The sequence below is a fragment of the Nyctereutes procyonoides genome, unplaced genomic scaffold, assembly GCF_905146905.1.
Source record: "Nyctereutes procyonoides isolate TBG_1078 unplaced genomic scaffold, NYPRO_anot_genome, whole genome shotgun sequence".
Lineage (NCBI taxonomy): Eukaryota > Metazoa > Chordata > Mammalia > Carnivora > Canidae > Nyctereutes > Nyctereutes procyonoides.
The window spans coordinates 2,772,700-2,788,393 of record NW_026575043.1 but is presented as its reverse complement, the minus strand read 5'-3'; the positions used below and the strand labels follow the sequence as shown (position 1 = coordinate 2,788,393).

Sequence of the window (15,694 nt, the reverse complement as noted above, 5' to 3'; positions counted from 1 at the left end):
CTACCAACAATCTCCCTTCTCCTTCCCTTAGCACTGTCATGAGTTGGGACACTTCCTGTTTATTTTGTATGTTCAGACATACATGGATTCATGAACAATATTTAGTGTTATTTTGCATGGTTTAGAATTTACATAAGTGGCATCATGCCGTGCGTATTTTTCTAAAACTTGTGTTTTTCATTCACTATTATCTTTTGAGATTTGTTCATGTTGTTACACGTAAAACTTTTTTTCCTTTTTTAAAACTGCTGTTCCATCATTTTGCTGTATTTCATTTGAGTTATCCATTTCCCTATCAAAGCTTTTAGATTGTTCCCAGCTTTTGGCTCTTAGGAGCCTACTGCTTACACATGCATCCTCACCCCCCAGTCATTATCTTGGGAACAGGAAATGGAAAGATGATAGAATCACTATTGTTCATAATCACTACCAGTTATAGAAGCACTGTGAGGCTATTGAATGGCACTATTAGCAGTTAATATTCATTTTATCTTATTTAATCTTCACAAATTATTTTACAAACTAGAAAACTAGTCTTGGGGGCGCCTGGGTGGTTCGGTTGGTTAAGCATCTGCCTTCAGCTAGGGTCATGATCTCGAGGTCCTGGGATAGAGCCCTGCATTGGGCTTCCTGCTCAGCGGGGAGTCTGCTTCTCCCTCTCCCTCTGCCCTGCTCCCCGCCCCCCGCCCCAGCTCATGCTCTATCTCAAGTGGGTAGCCATTCTGAACCTGGGACCTGCCCCTGTGGGGATCTTGACCCCAGACAACAATTGCCAGGCCTCCTAGAGGCCCCTATGCCACCCTCAGAGGTCTCCTATGAAGCTGGAGTTCTCTGGAGTCCATACAAGAGAAAGAGGAGGAACCTTTCTGTTCATGTCTCCCCTCAGCTCTACCACCTTGGGGCATCGGTTTTTCTCCTCATCCTCTCTCCTCCTTACTCTTGCACAAATAAACAGCCTATGAGCACATAGACAAACAACAACAACAACTTGACATAACAAAAACATTGGCCAAAGTCCCACAACCCCATAAGTGACAGATTCAGGATTAGAGAGAGCTCTGTTCTTAGATGCCAAAGCCTTGCACATGAGACATACTCTGAAGAGAAGATAAGCTCTTAACACTCACTGGTCCTCCTCTTGTCCTAGTGGGAGTAGTTAGAGTCAATATGGTTAACTGAGTTGCAAAAAATGTGCCAAAGGAGCAGAGGAATGAACTAATGATCTTCTTTCCATTGAAAAGTTGAGTCATCTGTTGCCATGGTTTCCCTCTTCATAGGAATTTTTTTTTCTTTTGGCTTGCCTGTCATTCTAGGAGTTGAACCAATTGAAAGGTCCCTCACCTTCACATATAATGATCTTTAGGTGGATAATTGGGACAGAGCACTTGTCTTGTTGAACTAACCTTTCATAAAAAGAAGGGAAGTCTAAGATTATCCATGAGACTTAACCACCAGCTGTAACTCACTCGTGTACGTATCCATAATCATATCTTTAAGGAAACTTTCAAGAGGATGTGGATTTATTTTTTTTTAAAGATTTTTTTTTTTTTTAATTTTTATGATAGTCACAGAGAGAGAGAGAGAGAGAGGCAGAGACACAGGCAGAGGGAGAAGCAGGCTCCATGCGCTGGGAGCCCGACGTGTGATTCGATCCCGGGTCTCCAGGATCGCGCCCTGGGCCAAAGGCAGGCGCCAAACCGCTGCGCCACCCAGGGATCCCGAGGATGTGGATTTAAAAGGGGGAGCAGGAGTCTTTATTTCAGGCAATTCAAGAATATTTAAAAATGTATTTTTACTTTTTCTCCTTTATCTAGCAAGGCTGTTTTCAGTCTAATTTACTGAATCCTAAAATGAGATCTATTTGAAGAAAATTACCTAATAAAGTATGAAATTAGTCTGGAGACAGACTTTTTTGGCACATTGCTGATGGAAGCTTTCCTTATAAGCAGATAATATGCTAATGATAACGGTGATGTTGGTGATGGCTATGGGGAATGCCTTTGACTGGTGTGCCACCTGTTTTTTTTTTTAAGATTGTATGTGTGTATGTATGAATTTAGAGAGCATGCACATGTGAATAGGAGAAGGTCAGGGGGAGAAGAAGAGAGGGAATCCCAAGCAAACACCCCACTGAACACAGAGCACAAAGCAGGGCTCCATCCCAGGATCCTGAGATCATGACCTGAGCCAAAGTCAGATGCTCAACTAACTGAACCACCCAGGTTCCCCTGTGCCACCTTTTTTCTAAAGAGACCCAGACCGCTCATATTCCCAGATTGGACCCGTTATTTCATCGTGTTGTGTATTGAGAAAAATTGGCACAGAAACAATAAGAAATTTGAAAAAAAGAGTCAGCCCAGTTAGATGGAGGAGGTAGCTTTCGTCAGGGTGTGTTTTCAGGAAATTTGAAACCCCCTACCCCTCAATACTTTGCTTTCACAAAACCTGGCGTTCAATAGCTGACCTTTTTTTTGTTATGTTTTTTTAAACTCTTTTATAAATTTTCATGACAATAAGAAGATGATCTAACAACTGTTGATGATCAGTGAGATTTAAAAAATTATTTCATTAGAAATTTAAAGTAAAATATAAGGTATCATTGGCCTCGATAACACTGTGCATAGGTAATTGTTTTAGAACCTGGCATCAACTCCTTTCCTGAAAAGCTTTGGCAACAGAGGGAGAGAGAAAATTCAAAGCTACTTCATCCTAAAGTGCACTGGGGAGCATAGGATAATATAGAAAGCCCCCAGAGGAGATGCTTCTACATGCCTGGAGATACACTATTACCACATTGTTGCTGAGACCATCAGTTTGACCCAAGAACCAAAACCTGCATGGGGTTGTCCAATGTCTGCCTAGTGTTCTGTCTGCAATATGCTTCGGGGCTGGTGATGTCTTCATTCCCCAAGTGGGGTCAGTATCTCATGGGATTTGTAGATGGCATTCTGTATGCTCTTAACAGAAGAGGTAACAGGTCTGTGAGTTTCTGCTATTTTCAAGCTATAATTGTGCTTCTGCTTATAAAAAGCTAGATTGGTTGTGTGAAGCCAATAATATTTTTTTGGCCCCTTCTTATTTCCTCTGCTATGGAGGCTTTTTATGGAGCTTTTCTGCTTGTGAACTGTGTCTCTCCCTCCCCTTTTCTTGTAATGCTGTTGCTTTATCTCTCTTCCATTCATATTTTTTTCCTTCCTTTTTGCTGCATGGAGACTCTCTGCTGTACAAGTGTAAGTATTTTTTGGTGGCTCTGCAGTTTCTGGCTGTACTAGTTTACATTCTCATGCTCCATCTGCTTGTGTGCTGCCTGGCTAGTCTCCCCGTAGACTTGGTGTCGTCATCTGTCTGTGGATCCCGCATGAAACAGGCAGCAACTTGAGACAAGATTGGATTTTACAAGATGGTTCAGCTAGCAAAACAGGCAATGAATTTAAAGTATCCTTGCTGTGCCTTAAAGCAAGCAGAGTGTTGATGAAGAGGGTACCAACCCTTCAAGAGAGGAAAAGTGGTTTTTCCCTTCATGAAAATAAAATAAAATAAAATAAAATAAAATAATAAAATAAAATAAAGTGTGATTACTTAAATGTCCAGATTTTTTTTTTCCTGGTTCTTGCTTCTCAGGACTGTAGAAAATTGGCATCAGGATTTGCTTCTTGTATTAGAAGAATTTTCCCAATCCATTTCCCAACTTTTTTTTTTTGTTTTTGTTTTTTAACCAACCATGTTTTTGTTTTGGTTTGTTTGTTTGTTTTAACCTCATGGAAAAGAACATTAGGGATTCTAGAGCTCGGAGCGAGAATGTTATTATTCTTTGCACGAACTTGATAAAATGAACAAGGCAACTTCTCCATCCTATTTTTGTGGTGATAGAACCAATTTAACTCATTAAAAAAAAAGTATGTCTAGGAATTACATGTTAAAAGTGAGTTTAACAGGAAAAAAATGTGATATTTGTCAGGTTCCAATGTAAGTCTATAACTTGTGGAAAAGTAATGGTTATAATTCCATTATAAAAATAGGATCAAATGAGTAAGATTTCTGAGCAAAATGGACATTTTAGATTCCTAGAGAATAGGGACATGCGTTTCATCTGCACTCTGCCATGGTGGTGATTTATTGATGCTTTGTGATGTCAGGATGAGAAAAAAGTCTTGCATTTAGAGTTTTCCTTCTAAAGTTATTTTTAAAAGATCTGACACACTATTCCTCATATTTCCTGAGTATGTGAATATTGAAAATAACTTAAAACAAAATGTATTTTGAACGATAAAGTAATTTTGTCTAGGCCTAAAATAATAGTGGACAGTGTTAACCATGAATTGACCTGTGAAGAGTGCATTGGTGTGTGTACCTCTTCTGCATCAGATGGTGACTCTCTTCATCTGAGGGGCACTTCGTGATTTCTCCTCTCAGTACATACTCACTGACAAATGTCCAGGGCAGGAAATGAAGACTAAGAAACAGTCTGAGAAAATCAACCCCTTTATTTTGATACAGGATTGTTGACAGTTCTAAAGATGATGGTAAACTAGATTTTTTTTTCCCTCAGGTTGCAACTTATCTAATCAACAGGTATGAGAAGAGGTTGGCAGGACCAACCTGGCATATAAACCAGATTTCTAGGGAAATGTAGAATATTTGTTCCTAAATATATATTTGGTTAGGTAATCATAGCTCACTGTCATATTTCATCTTGCTTTAGATTTATATGTAATGGGATCATAGGAGTAAGCCAGTAAAGAGTGAGCAAGTTTTTTTTGTTTTGTTTTGTTTTGTTTTTAAGATTTTATTTATTCAGGGGAGACACACAGGAATGACACAGCAGAGGGAGAAGCAGGCTCCCTGTGAGGAGCCTGATGCAGGACTCGATCCCAGGACCCCAGGATCATGGCCTGAGCCAAAGGCAGATGCTCAACCACTGAGCCAGAGAGTGGATCCCAGGCATCCTGTGAACAAGTTTTTTTCTTTTTTTCTTTCCCTGTAAAACGGGTAAGGAAGAAAAAGTTTGAAAGAAAGGAAAGAAAAATACGAGAGAAATAAAATTCACTTTTTTCTCCCTCTCCATTGTTAAACTGTAAGAAAGAGATCAGGAAACCATTCAGGCATCAGAAGAAATGTCTAAAATTGGGTTGCATTCTTAATACCAACTGTAGAAACTAGTCTGCTTTTGAGTCCTGCCTGTTTTAGCGAAAGTCTGTTGTCCCTGTCCAAATGTCAAAAACTCAAAACTAACAAATATCACATACAGTTGAAGAGTTTTATGTGAAATGCAATTAGGAGGTATTTGCACTTGTACAGAGCATATGAAATGAAGGAAAGCATTAAAGCATTAGAAAATCAAGAGCCAACTAATTCCCCTTTGATGTCAGCCATCAAAAATTCTGATGATTTTTGTACATTCCTCTTATAAAATTAGGTTAAACTGAATCACCTATTTACAGATAGGCATCAGTTTGTAAATGTCTTTCTCTTTTTATATTGTTTATAAATGTTACATATTTATGTATTTTTATATGTAATTATATGTTTATATATTTTACCTCATACATTTAGAATTGTAATATATTTGAAATGTCATAATCATATGTTTTATATATATTTGGTATCCATTAGAAAGGGTATATAGGGAAACTTGAACCAAATGATTTTTTTCCCATGAACACTCTTTCCATAAAATCTAATCAAGAGTCACAGGAAAAAATGTTGGAAGACATCCTCATTGCATGCATTTTAAAACTTATTTATTTGTGGCTGTCTTAATGAATTGGCTGGAAATTATATCCCTAGCTACTGCTTGATCCTTTTATTTATCATGGTTGTACACAAAGTGGATGGAATGCTAAAGACTATATTTTGGGAGTTTGTGTCTCCTGAAAATTAATTCTTTTTAGAGGTTTCACTTATGAATAGACCCATCAGTACAGTACCTTGTTCAGTCAATTGCAAGGCCAGTTTTGGGGGAGAACAACCAGAGAGTGGATCCCTTTCCAATTGCATTGGATTGATTGTGTTTTTACTGAACCCACAAAGCCTGTTGCTTTACAAATAGATATCCCTCAGATTGTCTGATTGGTTTCTTTTTTTTTTTTTTTTTTTTTTTAAGATTTTACTTATTTGACAGAGCAAACGCCTGCAGGGGGAGGGGCAGGCAGTGGGAGAGGGAAAAGCAGACTCCCAGTGAGCAGGGAACTCTATCCCAGGACCCTGAGATTATGATCTGAGCTGAAGGCTAATGCTTAACCAGTTGAGCCACTCAGGTGCCCCAGATGGTCTGCTTTTAAACAAACCTTGAAAGAACCAAATCAGCAAACTTTCATTGTGTATTTCAGGAAGACCAGTCTGGATTGAAATATAATCACTCATCTTTTCTCTCTCTCTTCTCTCAATAATAAGTAGTAGCAAAAGGATATTGTTATTAAAACTGACATAAAATTGTTAGAACTGTAAAATTGTTTGCTTTAAAATTCAGTATGAATCGATTCAGTCCTTGAACCAAAGGGAGTTTGTCAACCTTGTGGATGTTTTTTGAGAAAGCCTTACCTGACACCCTATTAATGAAAGACTATAAAGTAAATTCTGTTATCTCTTAGTTTACACAAATACTAGTTTCAATATCAAACCAATTAAAAGATCCCTAAGATCCATTCATGTGTATGTTGATTACAAAGGGTGTGATTGGGAGGGACACTGGGCCACACTCCTGATGAGTCTGTCCCTTGTGCTACTCCTAATGTCAGCTTGAATGGGAGCTGTTGTCATCTTTATGACTCAGTTTCTTCCTTCAAATTTGTTTTGCTAGGTGATTGACCAAGGCCACCTCCCACTTTCACACATGTGGTCCTATTACAGAAGCTAATCCCTTGCTTTGGTTTGTTTTTACATAATCAATAGTTGGCACCAATGCTTATGTTTTGGTGGTTTGTGTTTTGGTCTCATTTTTTAAAAGGCTAACAGGTTGGAAGACTTACCAAGAAGTCATGGCATATACGAACTTCTAAATTATGGCAACTTTTTCCTAGTTAGCCTCTGCTCCTAATGTAAAGATCAAAATCTCTGGCAGAAGTGTGAAATGAAGCACAGTACTTAACTCATGAAAGGGACCAAGAGTGGGGTGTTGCCTCGCATGGATGTTCTGATGCTCCTTCTGGTAATGAGTAGTGAATAGTTGCAATTTCAATTTTTAGCGACTAATGTTTACAATCATTTAACCTGTTTTTTATATCCATTTTAATATCCCTATGTGCAGCTTGGAATTACATTCTGTATCATTCATTATTCTTTTCCACCATATAAATAGACTGTAACTGATGAGGGCTGGAACCAAGAAGAATGCAGAGGGCTGTTATCAGTTGAGAACACTGTAAACATTTAGAAATGTGTGGGTTCAGTCAGGCTGTCAGATGTGACCCTCAACCATCCTCTAAAGAAGCGAAACAGAGTGTAAACATTTGATCTCAGATGTTTCTCCCCCCACCCACCCAGAAATGTTTCTGAAGTTTGAAAGGCAAGTTTTCCCTGAATACCTAAGTGCTTTCTTTATTTCATTGCTAGATGACTCCTAAGTCCAAAAGGAAGAGTATCCATAGCCGGATGCTACGGCCCGTTTCCAGAGCCTTCGGTGAGTTATTTTGGAATCCCTGGCATTTCCTGGTAACCATGAAACACCCCTAGCAGGGACCTCAGACCAGGGATGCTTCCCAGGGATGCTTCTGTATGAGTAACTATGGACAAGGAGGGTTCAGGGATTTGTGAACACGTGTTTGCTCTTCCATGACAGAATTCCTAAAAAAGAATTCCTCAAAGGAATTCTCTCATCCGTGTGTACCCAATAAGCTTCTGGGGGCTCTGCTTTATTTTAGAGATGGAGTTTGACCTGGATAAAGCACTGGAGGAGGTGCCGATTCACATCGAAGACCCGCCTTTCCCATCCGGCCGGCAAGAGAAACGGAGCTCAGGGTTCATCTCTGAGCTGCCCTCTGAGGAGGGGAAGAAGCTGGAGCACTTTACCAAGCTGCGGCCAAAACGGAATAAGAAGCAGCAGCCCACGCAGGCGGCGGTAGGTGGGCTGGGGGCCCCTTCCCTGCCTCACCCTTTCGGCCGGGAGGCTACAGATTTGCTGGAGCGCCCTGCACCGTGCGGGCTTGCAGCCGACGGAGCACGGTGGGACCTTCACGCGGGATGGCCAAGCCAAACATCTCCGTGTGGTGCCCACTGATTTTTGAAAAGACAGTGCTGTCAAGTTTCCAACTCTCCAGAGCTGACGCCCCTTGGAGGAAGCCCTTAGAAAAATAGCAGTCACCTGGTGAGATAAATGGGCTACGGTCTGTAGGGTTTGTGATGTCTTGAGTGTGAAACGATGGAAATAAGTACCAAAGCCTTTGTTTGCAATTAGAGGTGGCTTGCGCATGCCCCGGGGTGCCCACCCCTGCCTCCCGAGGCTGCCACCAGGTCCTGGGTGGTTCTCAGGCCCTTGCTTTTGAGACCCCGCAAGCCCCCGGGGGTGGGGGGGTGGTGCTGGAGAAGCTGGGACTGCTGGTGCGGGGCTGCGTCCCATGCCCCCTACCCCCCAACCCCCCCCCCCCACCCCGTGCCCTGGTCGGACTCGCATCCCCCCTCCTGAACAGCTTGTCCTCACCTTCTGTCTCTCTCCGTCACCTTCCTGGCTCTGTGCTCGGATGTGGCCACCTCTGCCACTGCCCCCAGACTGCTGCTGAACTAATCCCATGGACACTTGTCCTTGGGCCTCTGACGTGGTATCTCAGCGGTTACTTGACAGGGAAACCCCATCCTTCCCGAAAGCCCTTTCCCTGGGGGCCTCTGAGTGCTTTTTTTCCACCTGCTCCTGCAGTGCAGTCTTGGAGTTTGCTGCCCAGGCACATGGTTGACTTCCACCCTGTCTGTACTGCTCTGCATTCAGGTCTCCACCTGCCTCCTGGACCTCACTGTCCCAAAGCCCCTCAGGCTCTGCACGTTCAGAACTGGGAGCCCCTCTCCCTAAACACACCTTCCTCTCCTAGCCTCTATCCCCCATGCAGCATCACATTCAACAGGTCAGAAACCCAGCTATGATCCTTAATACCAGGTGCCCATGGCAACCCTGACCTGCCATCCACCTTCCCCTTTGTCATCCCTGCCTTTGCTGCTTCGCATCCTGTGTCTCAGTCCTCCAGAGCTGCAGCCTTTTTCTTGTCACTTCCCGTCCACACCCCCACACATCTCCTGGACTGTCAATCATGGATCTTTCAGATCTCCACCTGCCTCATTGTTCCAGGAGGCCCTCCCTGTCTCCACCTCTGTGCCCGCATAAGACTGTGCTTGCATGACTGCAGGGGAGGTCATTCTAGCAGATTGGTTGTGCACAGTGCACAACCTAAACAACCCTCCTTGGAGGCCACAGCTTCTCTAATGCCTGCTGCTCATAGCTGCTGTTACAGCTGCTTTTATAACTGTCATCATAGTATTCTCTAAGCACTCTCTTTTGTCTGTAAGCTCCATGTAGGAAGGCATGTGGCTTATTATCCTTGGATTTATGCTCAATGCACATTATGGTTTTAGAATATAGTAGATGGGGATCCCTGGGTGGCGCAGCGGTTTGGCGCCTGCCTTTGGCCCAGGGCGCGATCCTGGAGACCCGGGATCGAATCCCACATCGGGCTTCGGGTGCATGGAGCCTGCTTCTCCCTCTGCCTGTGTCTCTGCCTCTCTCTCTCTCTGTGACTATCATAAATAAATAAAAATTTAAAAAAAAAAAAAAAAAAAAGAATATAGTAGATGCTCAACAGTACTTATTGGATGATATGTGGATGGCTGGAGACATAAGCAAATGAAGATCACAATAATTATCTGCCTGGTCAGTCATTTATTCACACCAGCTCAGGCTAGTTGTGTTTACTTTCTTTCTCTCATTTGTATCTGAATAGCTTGACACATTCAAAAAAAATTTCAGTGCATTGGTTTTTGATTTACTTGATTTTAACATTTTCATACACTATTATGCTTTCTTAAAAGAATAAACTTTTTTTTTTAAATAAGGAAAAGGCCTTTTTAGATAGTGAAGAAGATGACCTCCCACAATAGATTCTAGATGGTTACTGATTAAATGGCTCCTCTTTGGCTCTTTCCATGTGGAGAGTCATTAGCAGTGTAACTTGTACATGAAATGATGATTTAAGTTTCCTCTTGATTAAGCCAGTGACCCATGGAAAGAGAAAGTTGTGAACATAATTTAAAAACCAAGAAGAGAAGGGAAGGAAAGAAAGCTGAGACAGAGTCCTGGTGGAGGAATGTACGAGGTGTATGCTGGAGAGATCTGAACTTTGATTACAGCAAAGCCGGGCTCACAGGTTACCCTCACACCTGGCTGTTCCATCTGAGGGACACTCCCCGTAGCATAAGGCTGTGTCCTAAAACTGTGGATTATGGTCACGGCTCCAAATAAATCTGGCTTCTTCCCAGGTGGGGAGTGGACTGAGAAACATGGCATAGCTTGCTTTCCTTTGGGCTCATAGTGAAAAATGTACTATTTTATGATTTCACAATACTTGTGATTTTCTTTCTTTTTTTCAAGATTTTATTCACTTGACAGAGAGCACAAGCAGGGAGAGTGTCAGAGGGAGAGGGAGAAGCAGGCTCTCCACTGAGCAGGGAGCCTGGCTTGGGGCTCCAACCCAGGGCCCCAGGATCATGACCTGAGCTAAAGACAGATGCTTGACCAACAGAGCCACCCAGATGCCCCTGCTTGCAATTTTCAAAGTACTTTCTCCACTCTGAGTGAGGTGGCCACATTTTCAGCTGAGAATGAGGGGATTATTGTTTACCTCTCTCACTAGTATTTAGTAGCAATAATCTTTTAATATTGTCTTGTTTTTGTTTTGCTAGGATTAAGTAGACTCTATCCTATTTTAACTTTTCTAGAGCTTGCTCTTGGCTTCTGATTCCCCTACTGAGCTTTTCTAAGTATCAGAATGCTCAAAGCCAAGGTGTGGCTATTTTTTTTTCCTTTTTACTTTACCATTTCTGACACCAAATATGTGGGTGCTCCCTGCCCCCCACAACACACACACCAACTAATGCTTCAACTCTGGACACCAACTGAGTGTCCTCCCATTCAGTTCACCTGGCACCACCTGGAGATAACACAGACCCCACGTTTTAGGGCTCAGGGGCACCCCCACTTCAGACACCAGTCCCAGGGTGTCCACTGTATTCTGACCAACTGACTATAAATCCAAGGGAGGTTCCCACAACCCTCTCCTTAGGTATGATAATTTGCTCGAATGGCTCACAGAACCCAAGACACTTTACATGTTATTATTGGTTTTTTGTAAAGGATATACCTCAGGAACAGCCAGTTGGATGAGATGTGCGGAGTGAGGTAAGGGAGGAGGAGGAGGAAGGTCTGGGAGCTTCCACGCCCCTCTCTGGGCGAGCCACCCTCCCTGTACCTCCATGGGTTTGCCAAACCTAGAGGCTCTCCAAAGCTCATCACTTAGGAGGTTTTCATGGAGGTTCTGTTAAATAAGCATGATCAATCAAGTCATTGGTCATTGGTGACTAGCTCTGTCACCAGGTCCTATTCCTTCCCAGGGCCAGGGATGGGGGTGAAAGGTACAGCCCTCCTCTAATGTGGTTGGTTTCTCTGATGACTAGCCCTTATCCTGAAGCTGCCTGGAGGCCCACCAAGACTCACCTGCTTTATCATAAACTCGGAATGATTGCAAGGGGCTCGTTATAAATAGCAAAAGATGTTCCTATTAGCTCTCTCACTCAGAGAATTTCAAGGTTTTAGAAATTATCAGGAGCCAGGACAAAGGCCAAATATTCACTTCTTATGGCACACAAGGCTAAACTAAATGCCAACATGTCAGTTTTTCCTGGGCCAAAAAAATACTAGTAACTTGACTCTTGTGCCAAAAATATACAGATATCTATGTAAATATGAAGAGTAAATAACTATTTTAAAAAAAGAAGCTAAGTAGAAATGTAATCTTCCGGTCAAATACAATCCTTCTATACTGACATCTTATGAATAATTGATCTAGATATTTTAACTATATGTTTCAAGTCTTTACTGAATCTCTCTAAAAAAATTTATTTTTAATAACTAGAGATAAAGTATACCAATTTCTTCCTTTTTTATTTCATTCACATATATATATATAAGAATTCTTAAACACTACATTATGGCTGATTAGTCTGTAAAATTTAATCTTGGAGCACAGTAGTGAGAGGACGTGATATTCAGCTGGCAGGTTCCCCCTTTCCCTGGCAGTGTGTGTCTGGACATGGGATCTTTCTGGACCTGAGCCAGCCTGCTTCCAAAAGCCTTACACTGCCCACATCATTGAGTCATCATGACAAATAAATGGAATAAACATATACAATCTTATTAAATGTAAATATTGTTCCTCAAAGTTACTATTTCCATTTTATAAGTATTAACTCTATTTACTATATTAATATTTGCTTTTCACTGTGTCCCTGACACTGAAATGGAGGAGGAAGAGAAAAAAAACCCCGAGAAATGGATTCATATCACCCTTTGCTACTCTAATGTGGGGGATTTTTACTCATGTTTATTAAGAAGCAAGCCCAACTATTTTATAAAAATTCGTACTCAAAAATTATTTTCTTAGTAGAAATGACTTTTAGAATGTCTGCTTTGGAGACAAGAGCTTCACGTGGGTAAATAAAAAATGGCAGTGCTATTTTCAAAGGCACCAAAATGCACCAGTAGAATGAGTACAGCAGGTGACGAGGGAAATGTGTGTGTGGCAGGAGCGGATAGTAATGCCAGGTCTCTAATATTTCGGAATGTGTCTCACTCACATCATGGTCCACTGTGGGTATGCCTGGTTGAGGACCCCACGATGGTCATTCAGGGACCCAGGCTGCTTTCATCTGCTCTTTGGTCCTTGGATTCCCATCCAGTCAGCTAAGAGGGTGACGTGACGCGATCAGGGTCACACCCAGGTTTGATGGGCCAGGTCTGAAAGTGACACCATTAGCCAGAGCTTGGCAGAGTGGCTGCCTGCCTGCATGTGAACCCAACAGACACATTCTAACTATGACGCCCAGCAGGCAGGTGTAGCAGGAGTGCCCACCCAGTCTTCCTACCCCTCCGCTGCCAGCTAGCTACTGCTTCTGCTGCCTTCACCTGGTGTAACCATAGGGAAAAAGTATTCCCTAAAGGAAGATGCATCTGCATCGAAGAATGAAAGAATATTGGAGTGAGATTCAGGAAACCTGCCCAGTTCTAGTTCTGATGGCCACTAACTAGACTCATCTCCACTGGAAGGAGTTTTACAGACTATTGACTCATTGTTCAAGGGAATATGAAGCTCAGGGCAAGTAATTCATCTGCCTACAATCATCCTCTGAATTACAATTACATATCATACAGTGGCTTTGCTCTACACGGTCAGCGTTACTATGCCAGTTTCTGGCATGGCCCTATACAACTTGGCCCCAGTGATGAAACAAACCAACTGTAATGAAAACATTAAATTCTGGGTAATCAGCTGTCTCCCATTTGCTTCAAATCATGATATCACCAGGCTAGGAGTTTCCATGTCATCTTGTCCGGTTCCTCATCAAGGACTTAAAGATCTCTAGGCAGCCAGAGTAGTTGACCATTCTGCCTCTAACGACCTCTCAGAAGCAGCTCCAGTAGTTAGCTTATTATTTTTTATATGTTGCTGAAATCTGCCTTTATAATTATAACCTGGCCATCTTGTTCTTATATCTGGTGTGACACATGTCTTTTAAGGAGACTTAGCAGACTTACAGATATATGTGGGTTATTAATATGTCTTTCCTTCACCAATTTAAGTGTCGTCAGCTTTTTTGTTGTTGTTCCTCATATGACACTACAGATACGTAGTCCATTTATGTTTTTGTTACTCTTTTCTGAATAAGTTGCAGGATCGTATCACCTCCTTCCTTCTAACTACTACACTTCTATTTATTCATCCACAGATAGTATTCACAAAAAACAAAACAAAACAAAACAAAACAAACTAATTCCAGTAGAGCTAACATACAGTATTATGTTTCAGGTGTACAGTATAGTGATTCAGCAATTCTATACATTACTTAGGGCCCATCGTGATAAATGTACTCTTAATCCCCTTCACCTGTTTCCCTCATCCCGCCATCCACCTCTCTCTGGGAACCATCAGTTTGTTCTCCATAGTTAAGAGTCTGTTTTTTGGTTGGTCTCTTTTTTTCTTTGTTCACTTGTGTTGTTTCTTAAATTCTACATATGGGTGAAATCATGGTATTTGTCTTCTTGGACTGACTTGTTTCACTTACCCCAGTTCACTCTAGCTCCATCCATGTCATTGCAAATGGCACAATTTCATTCTTTTTAATGGCTGAGTAATATCCCATTCCTGTCTGTCCATCAGTGAACACTTGGGTTGTTTACATATCTTGGCTATTGTAAATAATGCTGGTATATACATAGGGGTGCATACATCTTTTTGAATTGGACAAAAACCCAATAATGGAATTACTGGATTATGTGGTAATTTTTTTTTTAACTTCTTGAGGAACCTCCATACAATTTGCCACTGGCTGTACCAGTTTGCATTCTCACCAACAGCACACAAGAGTTCTTTTTTCCCCAACATCCTTGTCAACACTTGTTGCTTCTTCTGTTTCTGATTTTTAACTATTCTGACAAGTGTAAGGTAATAACCTGGTTTTGATTTTTATTTCCCTGATGATGAGTGATGTTGAGAATCTTTTCATGTGTCTGCTGGCCATTTGAATATCTTCTTTGGAGACATGTCTCTTCTTCTAGATTGTTTGTTTTTTCTGTGTTGACTTGTAGAAGTTTTTTTTTTTTTAATCTATTTTGGATATTAAACCTTTATTAGATTTGTCATTTGCAAATATCTTCTCCCATTCCGTAGGTTGCCTTTTAGTTTTGTTGATTGTTTCCTTTGCTGTGCAGAAGTTTCTGTTTTGATGCTTTTGTTTCTCATGCCTCAGAAGTCATATCTAGAAAAATGCTGCTATCACCAATATCATAGAAATTGTTGTCTTTCCTCTCTTCTAGGATTTTTATGGTTTCAAGTCTCACATTTAGGTCCTTGATACATTTTGAGTTTACTTGTATGTGTGGTGTAAGAAAGTGGTCCAGTTTCATTCTTTTGCATGTAGCTGTCCAGTTTTCCCAAAATTTGTTGAAGAGACTGGTTTATTTTCCCGTTGCATATTTTTACCTCCTTTGTTGAAGATTAATTGACCATAGAATCATGGGTTTATTTCTGGCTCTCTATTCTGTTTCAGTGATCTATGTATCTGTTTTTATGCCAGTACCATGCTGTTTTGATGACTATAGCTTTAAAGTGTATCTTGAAATCTGGGAAAGTGATATCTCCAGTTTTCTTCTTCTTTCTGAAGATTGCTTTGGCTACAAGGGGTCTTTTCTGGTTTCATACAAATTTGGGGATTATTTATTCTCATTCTGTGAAAAATGATACTGGTATTTTGATAGGAATTGCATTAAATATGTACATTGCTTTGGGTAGTATAGACATTTTAAAAATATTTGTTTCTCCGGGCCATGAGCATGGAATATCTTTCCATTTGTTTGTATCATCTCCAGTTTCTTTCACCAGTGTTAAAAAGTTTTTAGAGTATAGATCTTTCACCTCCTTGGTTAAGTTTATTCCTAGGTATTTTA

General features: G+C 41.3%; 1 protein-coding gene across 3 annotated transcripts in view; it reads left to right on the top strand.

The window, feature by feature from the left end:
* CARMIL1 (capping protein regulator and myosin 1 linker 1) overlaps window positions 1–15,694 on the top strand; it is a 325,852-nt gene that overhangs the window by 276,142 nt on the left and 34,016 nt on the right. For all 3 annotated transcript variants that reach the window (XM_055322435.1, XM_055322434.1, XM_055322433.1), the window contains exons 30-31: window positions 7,552–7,618; window positions 7,860–8,056. In XM_055322435.1, the coding sequence (XP_055178410.1) occupies window positions 7,552–7,618; window positions 7,860–8,056 (264 nt within the window). The remainder of the gene's footprint in view (window positions 1–7,551; window positions 7,619–7,859; window positions 8,057–15,694) is intronic.